Raw genomic sequence first — 19,241 nt, forward strand, 5'->3', positions numbered from 1 at the left:
ATTATGACAAACTTGGGTTTCTTGCCTCTCATCCCATTCTTTTTCTGTCCTTCTCGATGTGTCTGGGATGACTCTTAAAAATCGGATTGTGTCAGACCCCTGCCGATCAGCTCCCAATACCCCATCGAGCCTCTCAATTCTCCCATTAGTTTCAAGGAATAAACTGAACTCCGCCACAAGGCATACAGGAGTTCTACAAAACTTCTCCTTTTCTTCCCTAACTCCTGTGAAGACTTCCTTCCAACTCTAGTCTTCAAATTAATTACTATTCCTTGTGGTCACTGTCCTATTTTATGCACAGGTGTCCATACTGCTCACCTGTACGGCACAGCTGACGCTCTGGGCTCTCCTCCCTGCTCCCAGACCCAAGCAGGTGCAGCTCCTTCTGTGGCTGTGTGGCACCTTCTGCACTCTTCCAGCCCAGCCCCCACCACCTGTCCCCAACTCACAGCAACAGCCATCTCCTAGCTCACCTCACAGTAAGCCCCCAACAGCCAAGTAATGGATTCCCCAACGTTACCCCCAAACCTATCTGAGTGCCTGGTACACAGTAGAGGCTCAGTGAATGCTGAATGAATAAATAAAAACAATAATCAAGGTCTTAAAAAAGTATAGAATATTTCACCTTTAGTACATTTGAAATTTTAATTTGGTTTTACCATGAGAAACTAGATTCTAAATCTCCCAATTCTGATCTAGAGTATGGAATCTCTATGGACTCCTATTCAAGACTAGGTCATTTTATTTTCTGAGCATCAGAAAAACTTCACAGAAGTCCGAGCTAAAAACCTGATCTATACCATCTTATTAAGAGTAATGCTGAAAGGGACGCCTGGGTGGCTCAGTCGTTAAGCGTCTGCCTTCAGCTCAGGTCATGATCCCGGGGTCCTGGGATGGAGCCCCGCATCAGGCTCCCTGCTCTGCGGGAGGCCTGCTTCTCCCTCTCCCACTCTCCCTGCTTGTGTTCCCTCTCTGTGTCTCTCTCTGTCAAATAAATAAAAATCTTAAAAAAAAAAAAAGTAATGCTGAAAATAAGGTGGTCCATGAGATTCTGCTTTTTAAAATATTGATCTACTTAAGTAATCTCTACACCCAACGTAGGGCTCGAACTCACGACCACAAGGATCAAGAGTCACAGGCTCCTCCAACTGAGCCAGCTAGGTGCCCCGAGATTCTGCTTTTTTTAAACTAACATAATCTAAGGATGCATCAATAAAAACAGTTTCCAGATCAGGACAAGAAAGTTTTCTCTGCAGTTTGGAATGTATCACTTTAACTTTATTCACTGTACACATCCTACTGTTATTTATGAAGTAACTTCAATAGGGCAGAGACTTTTGATTTATTTAATGCAACATCCCAGCACCTGTAAGAATGCCTGGCATAAAACAGTTCAGCAGACATTTATTCAGTGAATGCATGCACGTAAGAATCTTGCTTTGAACTGAGGGCTGAGTGGAAGAATTTTTCAAATAAAAGCAAAATGATCCAAGTTATTTGTCCAATTACCTCCTTGCAAATCTGCTTCATCGTGACTTCCTCCAAGTTGGCACTGGCCAGTAATTTCTTCACGGTTTCCTTTAATTCTTCATCTGTAGGAGGTTTCTTTAATTTTTTAATTAAAGGTTCATCATCTGAACTATCCTCGGATTCACTTTCTAAAAGTAAGATAAGCATTCATTAGATTCTCAAAGGGGTATCAGGTAAAATGATACATCACCACTCTATAAGTTAGGTACATAACATGCATTGACATTGTCAATTTTGAAAAATTACAACTATAAAAAAACTGGTATACCACTTCCCCCCAGCCAATTTTCTTTGCAGTTTATCTATTTTCCACACACACTTCAAAACTGTTAAGAGTTCTACCTTTAGAGTTGCTGCAAATGTGTCATTTCTAACATACCTTTTTTGGAACTGTTTTGATTCTTCTTGGTGGTGCTGCTATCTGCCTTCTTAACGTTAGCACTTTTTACAGTTTTCTTACTTTTAGAAGTAGCTTTCTGTTTAGGTTTTTCTCTTTTAGATGTCTTTTTTGGTGGCTGGTAGAAAGGAAAGCAAAGAACATAGATCAATGATTTTAATTCCATTCCTCTATTCCTCTATACCTCTCAACAATATTAGAGAAAATTAATGTATTCAACATCACCAATGAAAAATTATTACTAGTTATCAATTTCTGAGATAACCAATATCCTCAACAAATTTCACTTTAAACAAAACTAGTCACGAGAAGAATCAAACACTAAAAATAAGATGCCCAAATTTATTACATACTATAGACAAAAAACTTTATATGCACTGCCTTACTTTAATCTTAAAAAATACCTCTAGAATATAGGTGCTATCAGTGTTCTTCTATTGTCTCTCCCAGCTAGAATGCAAGTTCCATGAGGACCAGGATTTTTTTTTTAACACTCTAAGGTCACTGATGTATCCCTAACTCCTAAAATAGTGCACCAGGCACAGCAGTTGCTCAGTAACTATTTCTGAATATATGAGGAGACTAAGGCTCGAGAGGTATTTTGTTCACAGCCACATAACTAACAAAATACACAAGTGAGGTTCAAATAGATCTGACTCCAGAACCTGTTTTCTTAAACACTGACTCATAGCTGATTAAACAAAAGCAAAGTATATACACATGGATAGATTAAAATGACAAAATTATAATTTATACTTTGTCCCAACCAGGGTCTTTGAAATTAGGGAACATTAATTCATTTAATTAATTTTCCCAAAGTAGAAGCATCTTACATAAGCAAATAGCTCAAGATAACCTAAAATCTCATCTTTACACACCAAAAATACTGCAAATCACTTCTGACAGAATGTCTCTCCAAATGTTTTATATTTTAATTTCTGATTATAATTCTTTTTTAAAAAAAAAAAGATGGATATTGGTTTGAACTTACTTTTAAAATTAAAGTATATAGATCAATCTGTTCCAGGAGATAAGTGGGCTCAGATGTATCTCTTTCCTCTTGCCAAACTGCCATCACTATGTATTCACGCCAGGCCACCACCAGCAGCCTGTCCCTACCGCTGTAACGTACTCTTGGCAGGCAGCTGGCTAAGCTGGCTAGTTTAACTGCCACTAAATAATGCATTTGAGACGTGGCAAGGGGCCGAAATGCTTTCTAAAAGTAAAGAAGATGAGCTCTACCTATGCGTTATTATTTAGAGACCACTTTTACTTATTTCCTAATTCTTGGAGGTGTTCCAAATAGTGGGGGATGCTGGAAAGGTTATCACTGGTTCATCAATTCTCTATGACTAACTTGACCTAAGTTTTATCAAGTATCCACCTAATTCAGAAGAACCACACTAAACTTTAAAAGGGAATCCTAAAATTTCCTAAGTTCTGTTGGTGTATTTAATACACAAAATAATCACTATTATGTATCACATTTTAGTCAAAGTTTCATAAAATCTGGATCTGTAGGTGATTAAAATACAAGAAAATAAGAAAGGGTTGAGGAGGGTGAGCAAGGGATAAGAACATTATAAGCATTATTACTTGATCCCCATCCAAATTAGATAATTAGAATCACATACTTAAAATACTTCCAGAGCCTTTTAAGGCCACGGTATATAGCTGTCATTAAAAGTTTAGAAGGCACACAATATGGCGCCATTTTAAAACCTGCAAATCAGGAGTAGTGCTAGTTTGACAAAGTATAAAAATTCACAGTGATAAAGGATAATTAAGCCATCTCCACAAGATGTCACCACTGGACAACACAGAATTAAAACTATGCTTCTTTCTATATCTCACATCATCTTCTAGCAGAGACAGTGTTCCCCAGTTTTTTAAGTGAACAACTAGCCTATTAAGAGAAACACTGTAAACATATGGTCACACGCACTACAGAAACCTAACAGGTAAGAGTGTGGGCTCTGGAGGCTAGCTGCCTGGTTTCAGTTTCTGGCCCCAGTTCCCTTATTTACAAAATGAGGGAAATGTAATAGTACTTAATAAATGCATTAACACATGGAAAGTACTTTTTTTTAAAAATTTTATTTTATTATGTTAATCACCATACATTACATCATTAGTATGGTGCCAGGCTCATAGGAAATGGTTAATGAATATTAGCTATTATTACCATTATGAGTGCTTCCTTTTGTAAAGGAATTCTTTCATTAAACACATGTAGTAACTTGGAAGTTTTAAAGTTTTCTTTGAAAGCAAGGCACATATAAAGAATAGATACACAGAACCAAAGCAGTAAGATAGACTCTGTTAACTAACCATGATGTATTGTGCTTATTTCATTATATTCTCGTAGATTTTACTGGACCCACAAACATCCCTGTTATAATAAACTATGTTATTTATACCGGATTTCACTTATCTTTAGTAACCAGTTACAAGTTATTCTGTGACAAATTGAAGGTAGGAATTCAAAGTGATAAATGTTGTTGGCATGGAGTAGCAGTGAAAATGGAGTAGTAAAATAATCAAACTCTACAGAACCACATATCTTCAGGTTTCATCTTGAGCAGAGAGGCAATCAGACTAACTCCCACTAGCCTTGCCGATGTCAAGAATCACCTCCGTTGCCCTAATGATAAGTTTTAGGTATGTATAGAAGAGGTCACTATGAAAAATGGGGCATCCCAAAGGACCTTGGTACTGGGACACAATGGACAGTTTCTGGTAAGTAAGGTGAATAATCTGGTATTTTGGAGGTAAAGAGGCCCGGGGAGAGCGGAGGAGAGTGAAAGCGTGCCCACTTATACTCTACAGGAACTTTCAAATCCTCATTACCTCACTTCCCTCCTCTCCTCAGAAAAATCTCACGCATGAGTCCAAATCCAGCCACCCCCTCTGAATCTTTCATTTTATCACCAACTGATTAATCTGTGGTCCCACAGTACTTGGCCTACAATTCATGTATCCCTACTTCATGTGAGGCAATGAATAAGAACACAGGTTTCAGAGCCAAATTTCCCGGTTCAAATCCTGACTCCACTACCGACCAATTTTGTATTCTCAAGCAAATCACTTACCTTCCCTGGGCCTGTTTCCTCATCTGTAAAATGGAGGTAATAATACCAGACTTTGCTGAATTTAACATTTTTTTTTTCACATTTTCTCATCTCAGCAGTATCTGACTGGGGTGCATTTTATAATTTACATTAAAATGATGCCTTGTAGGCATCGGAGATTCGATGAACTGTGGCCATATCTGTAGAATTGTTGTGAGGATCAAATGAGTAAATAAATATAAGGTAGCAGAGAAAACATTTAATATACAGCTTTATTAAACTAGTTATTAAAACTAGTTATTAAAACTAGCCTGTTTTCCCACCCTATCAGAAGTTTCTTAAGGGTGTATTTGACAATCTCCATGAGAACAGACCCGGCGGCCTTATTTATTAGCTCTATCCGTCCCCGGCAACCTTAAAAATGTTGGGCCTAGAGCAGCCATTTAAATATTTGTCATGTTCACCTCTGTATCGTTTTTAGGGTATGGTTTACTTATACTCTGAACCCAGGACGTGGTTAAAATGTAATTAAAAGGAAAAGGAAAAAGGCATCTCTTTAGTACACTATCTTATACGAGCTAAAAAAAAAAAAAAAAAATCCAAAGACAAAACAGTTTATTTCACTACAAAGGAGGAAACCGTATCTGAGTAGTTGAGAGCCGATGCCTTACAGACAGTAAGAAGCAAGACCTCTGATTCTTAAGTTCAGTGTGCCTCCTACCATAGAATAGTTGCTTATAGAAATGACTAACGTACCTATGTCTTTTAAGCCAGAGTTGAAATGACAGAAATAAGCCAGTGATATGACCTCTTTATGTTCTTAAAATTAACTTTTTCCATTACATACAAATGTTACCAATGATAACAATAAAAAAAGTTGGCAGAAAATGCAAAATAGCAACAAAGGATCACCAAACTCTGTATTAGGGCTCTCTGGTCTTTTACCCTCCAAATTTTATAGAGGCCCCAGGATCATTTCTCTAGAAATTTTTTTTAAAGCTAAGATGGGCCTTAGTGTAATCCAATTTTGTATAGTTTTTACCAAATCTCTCACTCTGCTGACCTCTCCTGTTTATCCTTTAAAAGCTCAAATTGTTACCTCCTGTGAAGCTTGCCTGTCTGATCTTTGCTCCCCACATGTCCCTAGAAAGAGGTGAATACCCTTTATCCTCTGAGCCTCCACATTATCTTGTCCAAATCTCTTTTTAGCTTTTAAGTTATACTCTATTTTATTCCTCCCGATCTCTGACTTCTCCCTTTCTACCAACGACTGCTGACCGCAGAGACCCTGTCTTGTTTCTTGATCTCCAGCACACGGCTCAGAACCAGTACTTAGTGGTTGCTATGTAATTATTAGGAAGATGGAGATGGGAAAAGATTCTTGAAAACTAGATAACTGTTCAAGATCTACTCCAACCCCGAGGTTCTGTGTCATCAGCACCACTCCGCTTGCTAGGAGAACATGTTTGCTACTAACAGCAGCCAAACTTTTTCATTTTTAAATATAACTGTCTTCTGGCACAACTTACCTATAAGGTTATACATGTAAGAGAAGGAAAAGAGACCGTTAGGTAAATCATCAAGGGTGAGGGCTGGGGACCTATGTATTTTTTTTAAAGCGCTGCAGCAGACTCACCAGCTATAAGTCTTCTAAGATGATAGATAAATTTATAGTCTGCATCTCTCACCAAGCTTTCTCTATAAAGTGCCAGAGGGTAATTAATTTAGGCTTTGCTGCCTACATGTGCTTACTGTTGCAATCTTCATTTTTTATTTTAACAAATATTTCAAAAATGGAAAACCATCCTCAGTTTCTAGGCTGTACAAAAAAACAGGCAATAGGCCGGATCTGGTGTATAGGGCTATAGTTGCCAATTCCTGGTCTAGATTATAAATTACTGGAGCTATATAGGTTAAAGGCAGGAACTAGATAAATTAGTCAATAAGATAATTTCTTAAGTTATAGATTTATGTCAACAGCTTTTAGTTTTTTTTTTTTTAGAATCAGAAGTGGATAAATACTTATTAACTTATCTAAAGCTATTGCTTAAATCAAATTTCGATCTAAATCAGTAGTTCTATAGAGACAACTCTGAAGACAGAAGCCTATGAACTAGCAGCTCTGGAAAGAGTAATACGGACATTAAAAAATATTAGTGTACACCTGAAACTAATGTGACATTGTGTGTCAACTGTACTTCAATACTAAAAAAATACATATATATGTATTTATTATATCCTTGGAGTGCAAATATGAGGATATATCATCCTTTCTCTTGGGAGTCAAGAATGACTTAGATATAAGATGTGAAAGTACATGGCACAAAGGAGATTCTCAGTAAGTCTGCTCCTTGTATTTACCAAGAAATGCTTACTCCTCTCCCCAGGTAGACTGTTCCTAGAAGACAGAGGCCAGGTCTCTTTTTTCCTTCTCAGCAAAATTCAGGTAGAATAAGAGCATCATTTTGAATAACCAAGAATGATGCATCTATCATTTATACCAATGCCCAGCCTCCTGAGTTCTCCAGAGTCTGGCTTCAGTGCACACTGCTCCAGCTTTCTCTCTCACTGCTTTACTTCGGGACACATTACCTAACCACAAACAAGTGTGTCTGTCAGAGGGACCCTGGACTTTCTCGCTCCCCATCTCTGTCCACATGTCCAACTTTCCTTTCTATTCCTCCAAGGTCAGTTTCAACTGGTACTTCTATCATTGCTCTCCAAAGCTTTCCCTCAGCAACAGATAGAAATATTTTCTTTTGGAATCCTATATTAAGTATCTTTCAAATGGCATTTGGGTAGAAAATATTTTCTGGAACCTCAACAGCACTTAGTGTACTCTCAATTTATTGAACTGAATAATATAAAAGTAGTAACATGAAAAACCCCTGCTTTAAAATCTCTCTTAAGGGGTGCCTGGGTGGCTAAGTTGTTAAGCGTCTGCCTTAGGCTCAGGTCATGATCCCAGGGTCCTGGGATCGAGCCCCGCATCGGGCTCCCTGCTCAGCGGGGAGTCTGCTTCTCCCTCTCCTACTCCCCCTGCTTGTGTTCCCTCTCTCGCGGTCTCTCTCTGTCCAAAAAAAACAAAAAACTTAAAATCTCTCTTAAAATATTTTGAAAATTTTAGTAATTATAGCAAACCCATTATGTGGCATTACAAAGGAAAAATGTTGGAGGTACTCATGAGAGTTAACTATGTTTTGTTATTTAATCAAACAAGAGTCAAGACTTGAGTCTTTCATCAAAATATACGGGAAAAAATTAGGTGGTTCAGTTTAAAAAAAATCAAGAAAAGGCTAGTTTCCAAATTGTCATGGGATTTATTAAGATTCTGGCTTGTTATTTTTGAATCTGCTGTGAGTGGTTCAATCAGAACCATCCAGTATTGTAGTAAGTTTTAATGCGAAACAGACAAAAGGGAAACAGACAAAAATTGACAGCTGCCATCAATTTCAGATAGTGCTATGTACTGTGATCTAATTTTGTAAAAGATTAGTAATAGAAATTTTTTAAAATTTGAAGAGGATTTTCTGTATCTCTGATAACCGTGAAGGTATAGAATCAGAGGAATGACACAAGCACTTTTTGAAGGAAGGCAAAAAAAAAAAAAAAAATCTTGGGAGAAAAGGCTTACCTATCTTTTATAGGCAGCAGGGCTCTTGAAGGAGGGTCTCCAAAAAAGACGCCTGTCACAGAGCCAGAATCCTGTCCTCACAGCAGAAAGGTTGTACTGGGTGAACAGATGAACAAAATAAAAATTAGCTTAAAATACACTATTCTTTTAACAACTTGGCTGAGAAAACTCAAGAGTGCCAAGAGTAAAGAATGTGCGAGGCTCATTATATTTCACAAAAGATTATGAAAGCAAATTTAAGTCTAAGATTTTATTATGGTGATTATTCAACTTTGCCTTCCAGCAAAAGATTTTAATAATTTATATGGTTTTGAGGGTGCCTGGGTGGTTCAGTTAAGCGACTGCCTTCGGCTCAGGTCATGAACTCAGGATCCTGGGATCGAGCCCCGCATTGGGCTCCCTGCTCCGCGGGAAGTCTGCTTCTCCCTCTCCTACTCCCCCCACTTGTGTTCCCTCTCTCGCTGTGTCTCTCTCTGTCAAATAAATAAATAAACTCTTTAAAAAAAAATAATTTATATGGTTTTGTAAATCCTCTGATCAAATTATGAGATGGAGGTGGGAGGGGGATTCTTATTTTTTAGAACATAATTAAGGACTAACAAAACTTTTACATTCACTCTCCCACTTCTACCGAGTAATTCCCTGAATGGTCCAAATATTTAAGTTTACCAAAAACTATAACTGAAAGTTTCTCTGATCTGGCAAACATTGTAGGATGGCTCACTCAACATCTTTATTTGCCTTCCTCCACAGATGCAAGAAAGCTACCACCTGGACCTCACAGCCTCCCCTGCAGCTAGAGGTAGAGAGGTGGTAAAGTTCTGGCCAAGGCAACTTACACGGAGATCTCTGGCAAGAGGCATCTCTTCTGGGGAAGAAAAAAAAAAGCGAAAACATTACTAGAAGAAAGCCCTTTGCTCTTCTCAATCTGGAGCAGGGATTTAATGCCTAAAGGTACAACCACCATCTTGTGATCATGAGGTTAAGTGCCACATTTGCAGATGGTGGCTCAGGAAGAAAGGGGTTATTCAAGTTCCTGATACCTTTCTCAAGCTGATGTACTGGCCCCAAATTGCCTGTCTGTGGATTTCTTGTCATGAAAGAAAAAAGAACTTCCATTTTAGACATTACTAGTAAGGTTTTTACATATTTACAGTTGAAGACATTCCTGATACGTATGGGAACATTCAGATAAATTTTAAATACCAAATAATAATTCAGTTTGTTGTATACTTTTCTAGCTATAAGAATGTGATAAAAACACTAAGAAAAACAGAAGTATAAATTTTAAAAAACTAAGTATGCCTTTAAGGGTCTAAGAGGTTATCAGAACTGTGTTCTCCAGTGTGGGAAGCACTTCTTTCTGTACTCTCCAGTACTTCTCTATGCCTAAGGTCTAACACCAGTGGTAAATGACATACCTAAGCATGGTTTAATCTCACTGGTTCATTTTAGCAATCTTCTCCTAAAGATGCTAATCCAATATAGGAACCAGATGATTTTCAGAATAAGTGTATAGAAAATAACTAAATCTGTCATTTTCCTATTCCCCCATTTTTAAGAAATTTCGTCCTAAGTCTAAACTGCTCTCCTCCTACTGCCCTAAGCAGATGTCCAAGAGCCAAGATGATAAGTTTAAAACAGCTCTTTTATAAAGTCACTCTTGGAAAGAGCAACTTCTTATTGGAGTTACTTCTAAAGAAAAGGAAGATTTAAAACCGCCGTGAACCACTCACAGCCTATCACAGAAACAGCTCCAGGTACAGAGAACCTCCAACAAAATGTCTTACCAATTATAGGCTAACAGGCTTAAATATGACACGTATTCTTACAAAAGACTAAAAAACCCTGACAATTATTTTAAACTATGTGGTTTTCAGTGACTTCAATACTACATTTAAGAGATAATAAATTTACTTATAAATATCCTAGTCTTCCACACAGCTAAGTATGAAAATGAGCAGGTGAATGAGTAACACTCAACCTCATGTAACTGGTCAAGGGACAACTATAACTTGAACTGGATTTCTGCTTGAGAGTCCCGACTTTAGCAATATGATATTATTTAGTCCAAAGCCCTCAATTTACAGAAGAAACCAAAGACAACATTAATCTACCCAACTTCATAGTTACTTACTCCAAGAATCTAAAATAAAACAAGAAAATATTAAGGGGGGACAAGTCTTTTATTTATAAAGTCTGTCTGTCTCAGGAAATAAACAGAATAATATTAACTTAGTAATTTTCTATGAAAAGAATCTACAGAAAAATTCCATCTACAGGCAATCCACAACTTCTCCAATCAAGCTTTAACTCCTCTTTATGGCCTCTTAGAAAAAGAGGTCCATGGGGCACCTGGGTGGCTCAGCTGGCTAGGCAGCTGCCTTCAGCTCAGGTCATGATCCCAAGGTCCTGGGATCAAGCCCCACGTTGGGCTCCTTGCTTAGCGGGGAGCCTGCTTCTCCCTCTCCCTCTGCTGCTCCCCCTGCTTGTGCGCTCACTCTCTCTCTCTCTCTCTGTGTCAAATAAAATCTTAAAGAAAAAAGAAGGGCGCCTGGGTGGCTCAGTCGTTAAGCGGCTGCCTTCGGCTTGGGTCGTGATCCCAGGGTCCTGGGATCGAGTCCCACATCGGGCTCCCTGCTCAGTGGGAAGCCTGCTTCTCCCTCTCCCACTCCCCCTGCTGTGTTCCTGCTCTCGCTGTCTCTGTCTCTGACAAATAAATAAATAAAATCTTTAAAAAAAAAAAAAGAAAGAAAGAAAAAAGAAGAGGTTCTTTCATAGTAATAATCAAAAACAATGCCACTTATTAAGTCCCTAACGAAGTTAACACTTAACTGAGTCCTTGAAAAAATGGAAAAATAAGGGAAAACGGGCACCTGGGTGGCTCAGTCATTAAGCATCTGCCTTCGGCTCAGGTCATGATCCCAGGGTCCTGGGATCGAGCCCCTGCATCGGGCTCCCTGCTCCGCGGGAAGCCTGCTTCTCCCTCTCCCACTCCCCCTGCTTGTGTTCCCTCTCTGTCTTTCTCTGTCAAATAAATAAATAAAATCTTTAAAAAAAGGGGGGGGGAAACACAGTTACCATAGGAATTCTGTTCCTACTGCTAGTACTTACCTTTCGTAGGAACAGAATCAGAAATAAAGATTTTGAGAATAGTCCTAAATTTGAGATAGCCTTTAGAGCCATGAAAAATAGACTTACGAGGAAAAGAAAAAAAGAAGTATTCCTCAGTCCAGATCTTACTGGACCGTATTTTACGAAGTTTGTCAGTACCAGCCCAGGTAGAAAAACCAGAGCAGAGAACAGAGCGTTATGATACAGCGTTTATGTTGTGTGACTTCATATAATGTCTGTAAAAGCCTATTTGTGTTTTCTTTTTTTCTTACGTGGATTTTCACCATTTGACCTGGGTTTCTAGCAAATGATCCTTTTTTATGGTCCTGCAGAAAGGCTTTGATTTATAAGTGGGACAGTTCCACTTGTGATCATTGTCCAGGAACCAATATGGTTATAAATCAGAGGTCATCTACATTCACAAGCTTCAAGTAATTCTACTTAGAATAGGACAATAATCTGGAAAGCAAGTAAGAAAATGAGTATAAAGTACCCTCACCTTTTAACCTGCATCTTAGTAATGACAGGAAGACTGGATTTAGGAATATTACATATGATAAAAGGCTGTCTTAACACTAATAGGAATAGCAGCAGCTAATACTTACATAGTACTTGTGCAAAGCACGGCTCTAAGTGCTTTAAATAAAGTCACTGAAAACCCTTTGAGGCTGGTACTGTTATCAACCCCATATTACAGATGAGAAGCTGAGGTATGGAGTTTATAAGTAATCTGCCCAAAGTCATACTCGAAGGTACAGACGGGATTTGTACCCAGATAGTTGCCAAAGCCCATGCTCATAATCACATTGCCTCTATGGAAAAATTAGATGTTTATATTCTATGACAACTTTTTATGCTTTAAATCTGCCTCTAAAAAGGTTTTAGGAAGCATAGTGAATACATGTAGTAATAACCCAGAATCTGTTGAATGAGAATGATTATTACTGCAAAATTGCTATTATTATAGATTCACATATAAACAAACATGTTTCCCTCTTGATGTCCTTAAAATCTATTCCATAAAAACCTTAGGGCTGAGATTACTCATCTTCCCTTGCTCCAAAAATATATTATGAAATACCTGTTAGACCTGTAATATCCTTTTGTAAATTATGAAGCATTTCATACTTAGCTTTATAGAGGTCTTTATAAAATCTGACATTAAAATAATCATGGATTTTAAGTACCTAAAAACAAATACACACACATATAAAATCAGAGTTTATTACATCTTTATTCCTTCTAATCCAGTAGTTACCAACTAGAGGTGATCCTCCCGCCCCCACCCCCAAGGACATTTGGCAATGTTTGAAGACATTTTTGGTATTCACAACTGGAGGTTTGGGGGGGTGGGGGAGGGTGCTACTGTCCTCTAGTGGGCAAACATTCTATAATGCACGAACATTCTATAATCCACAAGAAAGAATCACCTTGGCCCAAAAAGTCAAGCCAATTAATCACGTCCCTAAATAAGACAAGGGAGATGACCCAATTTACAGAGCAAGTTCTGACAACTGAAGGAGACATCAAAACAAAGTTAAAACAGAGTCTACCAACCAAACTTTTAAAGAAGAATTAATACCTATTCTTCTGAAACTGTTCCAAAAAACAGAAATGGAAGGAAAACTTCCAAACTTGTTTTATGAGGCCACCATTACCTTGATCCCAAAACCAGACAAAGACCCCATCAAAAAGGAATATTACAGACCAATATCCCTGATGAACATGGATGCAAAAATTCTCACCAAAATACTAGCCAACAGGATTCAACAGTACATTAAAAGGATTATTCACCACGACCAAGTGGGATTTATCCCTGGGCTGCAAGGTTGGTTCAACATCCGCAAATCAATGTGATACAATACATCAATCAAAGAAAGAACAAGAACCATATGATCCTCTCAATAGATGCAGAAAAAGCATTTGACAAAGTACAGCATCCTTTCTTAATCAAAACTCCTCAGAGTGTAGGGATAGAGGGTAGATACCTCAATATCATAAAAGCCATCTAAGAAAAACCCACAGCAAATATCATTCTCAATGGGGAAAAACTGAGAGCTTTCCCCCTAAGGTCAGGAACGCGGCAGGGATGTCCACTATCACCACTGCTATTCAACATAGTATTAGAAGCCCTAGCCACAACAATCAGACAACAAAAAGAAATAAAAGGCATCCAAATCGGCAAAGAAGAAGTCAAACTCTCACTCTTTGCAGATGACAGGATACTTTATGTGGAAAACCCAAAAGACTCCACCCCAAAACTGCTAGAACTCATACAGGAATTCAGTAAAGTGGCAGGATATAAAATCAATGCACAGAAATCAGTTGCATTTCTATACACCAACAACAAGACAGAAGAAAGAGAAATTAAGGAGTCGATCCCATTTACAACTGCACCCAAAACCATAACATACCTAGGAATAAATCTAACCAAAGAGGCAAAGAATCCGTACTCAGAAAACTATAAAATACTCATGAAAGAAATTGAGGAAGACACAAAGAAATGGAAAAATGTTCCATGCTCATGGATTGGAAGAACAAATATTGTGAAGATGTCAATGCTACCTAGAGCAATCGACACATTCAATGCAATCCCCATCAAAATACCATCCACTTTTTTCAAAGAAAAGGAACAAATAATCCTAAAATCTGTATGGAACCAGAAAAGACCCCGAATAGCCAGAGGAATGTTGAAAAAGAAAAGCAAAGCTGGCGGCATCACAATTCCAGACTTCCAGCTCTACTACAAAGCTGTCATCATCAAGACAGTATGGTACTGGCACAAAAACAGACACATAGATCAATGGAACAGAATAGAGAGCCCAGAAATGGACCCTCAACTCTATGGTCAACTCATCTTTGACAAAGCAGGAAAGAATGTGCAATGGAAAAAAGTCAGTCTCTTCAACAAATGGTGTCGGGAAAATTGGACAGCCACATGCAGAAGAATGAAACTGGACCATTTCCTTACACCACACACAAAAATAGACTCCAAATGGTTGAAAGACCTAAATGTGAGACAGGAGTCCATCAAAATCCTAAAGGAGAACACAGGCAGCAACCTCTTCGACCTCAGCCGCAGCAACTTCTTCCTAGAAACATCGCCAAAGGCAAGGGAAGCAAGGGCAAAAATGAACTACTGGGATTTCATCAAGATAAAAAGCTTTTGCAAAGCAAAGGAAACAGTCAACAAAACCAAAAGACAACCGACAGAATGGGAGAAGATATTTGCAAATGACATATCAGATAAAGGGCTAGTATCCAAAATCTATAAAGAACTCATCAAACTCAACACCCAAAGAACAAAGAATCCAATCAAGAAATGGGCAGAAGACATGAACAGACATTTTTCCAAAGAAGACATCCAAATGGCCAACAGACACATGAAAAAGTGTTCAATATCGCTCGGCATCAGGGAAATCCAAATCAAAACCTCAATGAGATACCACCTCACACCAGTCAGAATGACTAAAATTAACAAGTCAGGAAATGACAGATGTTGGCGGGGATGCGGAGAAAGGGGAACCCTCCTACACTGTTGGTGGGAATGCAAGCTGGTGCAGCCACTCTGGAGAACAGTATGGAGGTTCCTCAAAAAGTTGAAAATAGAGCTACCATACGACCCAGCAATTGCACTACTGGGTATTTACCCCAAAGATACAAATGTAGTGACCCGATGTTTATAGCAGCAATGTCCACAATAGCCAAACTATGGAAAAAGCCAAGATGTTCATCAACAGATGAATGGATAAAGAAGACATGGTGTATATATATACAATGGAATATTATGCAGCCATCAAAAGGAATGAAATCTTGCCATTTGCAACGACATGGATGGAACTGGAGGGTATTATGCTGAGCGAAATAAGTCAATCAGAGAAAGATATGTATTATATGATCTCACTGATATGAGGAATTCTTAATCTCAGGAAACAAACTGAGGGTTGCTGGAATGGAGGGGTGGGAGGGATGGGGTGGCTGGGTGATAGACATTGGGGAGGGTATGTGCTATGGTGAACGCTGTGAATTGTGTAAGACTGCTGAATCACAGACCTGTATCTCTGAAACAAATAATACATTATATGTTAAAAAAAAAAAAAAAAGAAGATAGTAGGAAGGGAAAAATGAAGGGGGGGAAATCAGAGGGGGAGACGAACCATGACAGACTATGGACTCTGAGAAACAAACTCAGTGTTCTAGAGGGGAGGGGGGTGGGAGGATGGGTTAGCCTGGTGATGGGTATTAAAGAGGGTACGTATTGAATGGAGCACTGGATGTTATACGCAAACAATGAATCATGGAACACTACATCAAAAACTAATGATGTAATGTATGGCGATTAACATAATAATAAAAAAGAGGGGTGCTGGGGAAAAGAAAAAAAACAGAGTCTACCAAAACACTATGAGCTATAATAAGAAGTCATCTCCTTTACTGAGGACATGTATCAAGGAGAGGGTAAAGCTAACTTTTTAAATGGTTCAGCAGCTCTTCTCTTCCTGAAGTTTCACTTGGGAAACTAAATATTCTCAAAATTTTACAGATACGCCCATGTAAAAGAAAATGGCGGGCATTCCTAAGTGATACAAAACTTGCCCACCCATCAAATAAACTTCAAACACCGTTTTGCTCATTAAATAATCCCCAATGGGTTGAGAATAACTGGGGTCCTTAAACCCCTTGCTTTTTTGCATAAAACAGAAAACGGCTCAAATCAATGATAAAATATTAACATAAAAAATTCTTAAGCAATCTGTTTCTTTGGGTTCCTGTTCAGTATATGCACTGCCCCCCCCTTCCCATTTACCTACTCTAATCTTCAAGGTCCAGCTCAAATCCAGCCAACCTCACTCTTCCAACTCCAGGCTCTCACATGGCCAGAAAACCAAAAGCTCCATAAGGGAAAGAAAAGATCTATTCTTAACTATTTCTGTATCTTTGGAATTAAAAACAACCATTTTGGTACTAACAGTTTCTAGAAACTGCTTTCTGGCTATACTTATCACATGACAAGAACATTTAACTCTCCCCATGGAAAAAAATGAGAAAAAAAACCCCCACAAACACCTAACATTTTACCTCCTCTTCACTTTCTTTATCTTCATCATCCGAAGACTCTTCCTTGTTTTTCTTTTCGTCTTCATCACTGCTAGATTCATCTGACAGAATTTCAGGACATTTGGTTCGCTTAGCTTTCCTTGCCATTCCAGAACTGTTCCGTTCCTTTTTGTTGCCTTTGCTAGAACTTTTTTTAGATTTTGGCAATGGCTGTGTACAATAAAATAAAGATAACACCAATGGGCTATTATATTTCCAAGTCAATCATTTTTGATAACTTATCAACTCATTCTTGTTCCTGTCTCAAGAAGTATTTCCAAACTTAGCAGTTTTACAGAGAACAATTCACCTTTAAAGTGTCAAGTTGATCTTTTTGTCCACACTATCAATACCCTTTCATTTGTGTTCTAACACCTAGGCAAGACTCTTCACAAATGCTGAAATAAATACTGTGTTCTGACATGGGATTAGAAGCCCAAGTACACACTGCATTAAGCTCAGTTATTTACACTTTATCAAGGCAATATTTTGAGTTAGACTTGTAATTTATTTCATTCCTATTAGCATTAAAACCATCAATGCCAGAGGAGCTTCTTGCTTTGGGGGAACCTCCAATCAAAAGACCGGAGCCATCTGTAAAGGAAACAAAACCTCACTTTACACATCCTGAATTTATGATCTATATAGTTTATATTCATATTACCTCTGGGCTCTACTTTCAGTAATGCCAGGATTATATTCTCATTGATGATTCTAAATATGCAATTAGTGTTGGGTATGTTAATTATGAAGCTGATTAAGAACCACAAAATACATGTATTGCTTTTTGCTCTGATATTTAATTAAACCACGCACATTTAAAAAGCAGAGATCACGCAAGGAAACAATTTGATTATCCAACAAATTTAATTCTTAAATGCTTTCTTAGCAAGTATTTGCTAACTTTTGAAATTGAAAACCATAAAATAACCTTGCATAAAAGATCTGAAAAGATATACCCCGAGGAATTGAAATTTCCAAAATTATAGGTATCTTTTGTTTTTATTTTTGCCTATATTACTTTCTACAGTAAGGAAAATTCCATAACATAACCTTATGATATACAATTGTATAAATGTTAGGATAACTTTAGGCAAAATCTTTCACGAAGCTAGGAGAACCACAGATTCTCTCTCTCCTAGAAACTGCCAGTCTTAAAGGTCACCATCACCTGCACAAAAATTAAGAAAAGGTGGCTGTTTTGTGTATGTAGTGTTCTCAGGCTATGTACAATCCACAAGATAGCCTCTAGCTGCCCCCAAAAATCTATCCTTCCTACAGGCAGACTGGGCAGCAGCCAATGTAGGTCACTTCAGGAATTTTAAGTTAGTGGATGAATGATATTTCTCAGAGGGGTTCTCTGTAAGTTTCCATAAAAAACTTTCTTGAAAATATACAGATATCCTTGTTATGAGACCTGTTACTATTACCAACTAGTACCAGGAACTAAATCCATTTGGATAAATTCTTTGATCTCATTGGAGAAAAAGGTGACTCTCACTGTCCAAACTCTCCCTATTCATTATATGAAATCCAGGACTCAAATATATTAGAAAAATGTGGTATCCCTTACTATCTCAGTTCAGGAACCAGATACAGGTAGTAAGAATATAATCTGTAGGGCGCCTGGGTGGCTCAGTCGTTAAGCGTCTGCCTTCGGCTCAGGTCATGATCCCAGGGTCCTGGGATCGAGTCCCACATCGGGCTCCCCGCTCAGCGGGAAGCCTGCTTCTCCCTCTCCCACTCCCCTGCTTGTGCTCCTGCTCTCGCTCTCTCTCTCTCTGTCAAATAAATAAAATCTTAAAAAAAAAAAAAAAAGAATATAATCTGTATATGGAATCAGTAGTAAGATGATGGGTGCAGGATAATCTATACAGGAAGTGGAAGAACGTTAAATTATTCAAGTAATCAATCAAGAAAATTCAACTTCCAAAAATAAAGGAGCTTTTAAAAAAAAGTAACAATACATAAATGTTTTAGAGCTTTCCTATATTGGTTCTAAAAATAGTTGAATCTATTAACCAGAATCCAGAGTCAAAAGCATCATCCCTTTTAGAACAAAATCTGAAAAACAGATAATCAAGGCAGAAGCACAAAATGAGGATAGTAAAACAATGTTAATTCAATAATTTTATTATTATGGAGAAAGAAATCAGTACTAATGAGTCTATAGTGTTTTCCTTAAATGACAGAAAGGTATGGTAGTGTAGAAAATAACTTGAGATTGGTATCATTAGGTTAAAGAGTAGTTCTCACAGAATCAGATACGGAAAGTGGATGTTAAGAGTTGGGATTCCGTAAGGCTAAGAGTGGTTCTCAGAATATGGTTCATGCACCTGGGGCTTCCTGAGGCCTTTTCAGAAGCCCACAAGGTCAAAACTATTTTCTATAATATAAT

The 19,241-nt window shown here is 38.0% G+C and overlaps 1 protein-coding gene across 1 annotated transcript in view; it reads right to left on the reverse strand.

The window, feature by feature from the left end:
- Positions 1-19,241, reverse strand: part of DEK (DEK proto-oncogene) — a 33,237-nt gene that overhangs the window by 4,826 nt on the left and 9,170 nt on the right. Inside the window, exons 7-9 of the mRNA XM_036078117.2 lie at positions 16,826-17,014; positions 1,910-2,045; positions 1,510-1,658 (exon numbers count right to left, since the gene is read on the reverse strand). Of these exons, the coding sequence (XP_035934010.2) occupies positions 1,510-1,658; positions 1,910-2,045; positions 16,826-17,014 (474 nt within the window). The remainder of the gene's footprint in view (positions 1-1,509; positions 1,659-1,909; positions 2,046-16,825; positions 17,015-19,241) is intronic.

This window comes from Halichoerus grypus, chromosome 9, assembly GCF_964656455.1.
Source record: "Halichoerus grypus chromosome 9, mHalGry1.hap1.1, whole genome shotgun sequence".
NCBI lineage: Eukaryota > Metazoa > Chordata > Mammalia > Carnivora > Phocidae > Halichoerus > Halichoerus grypus.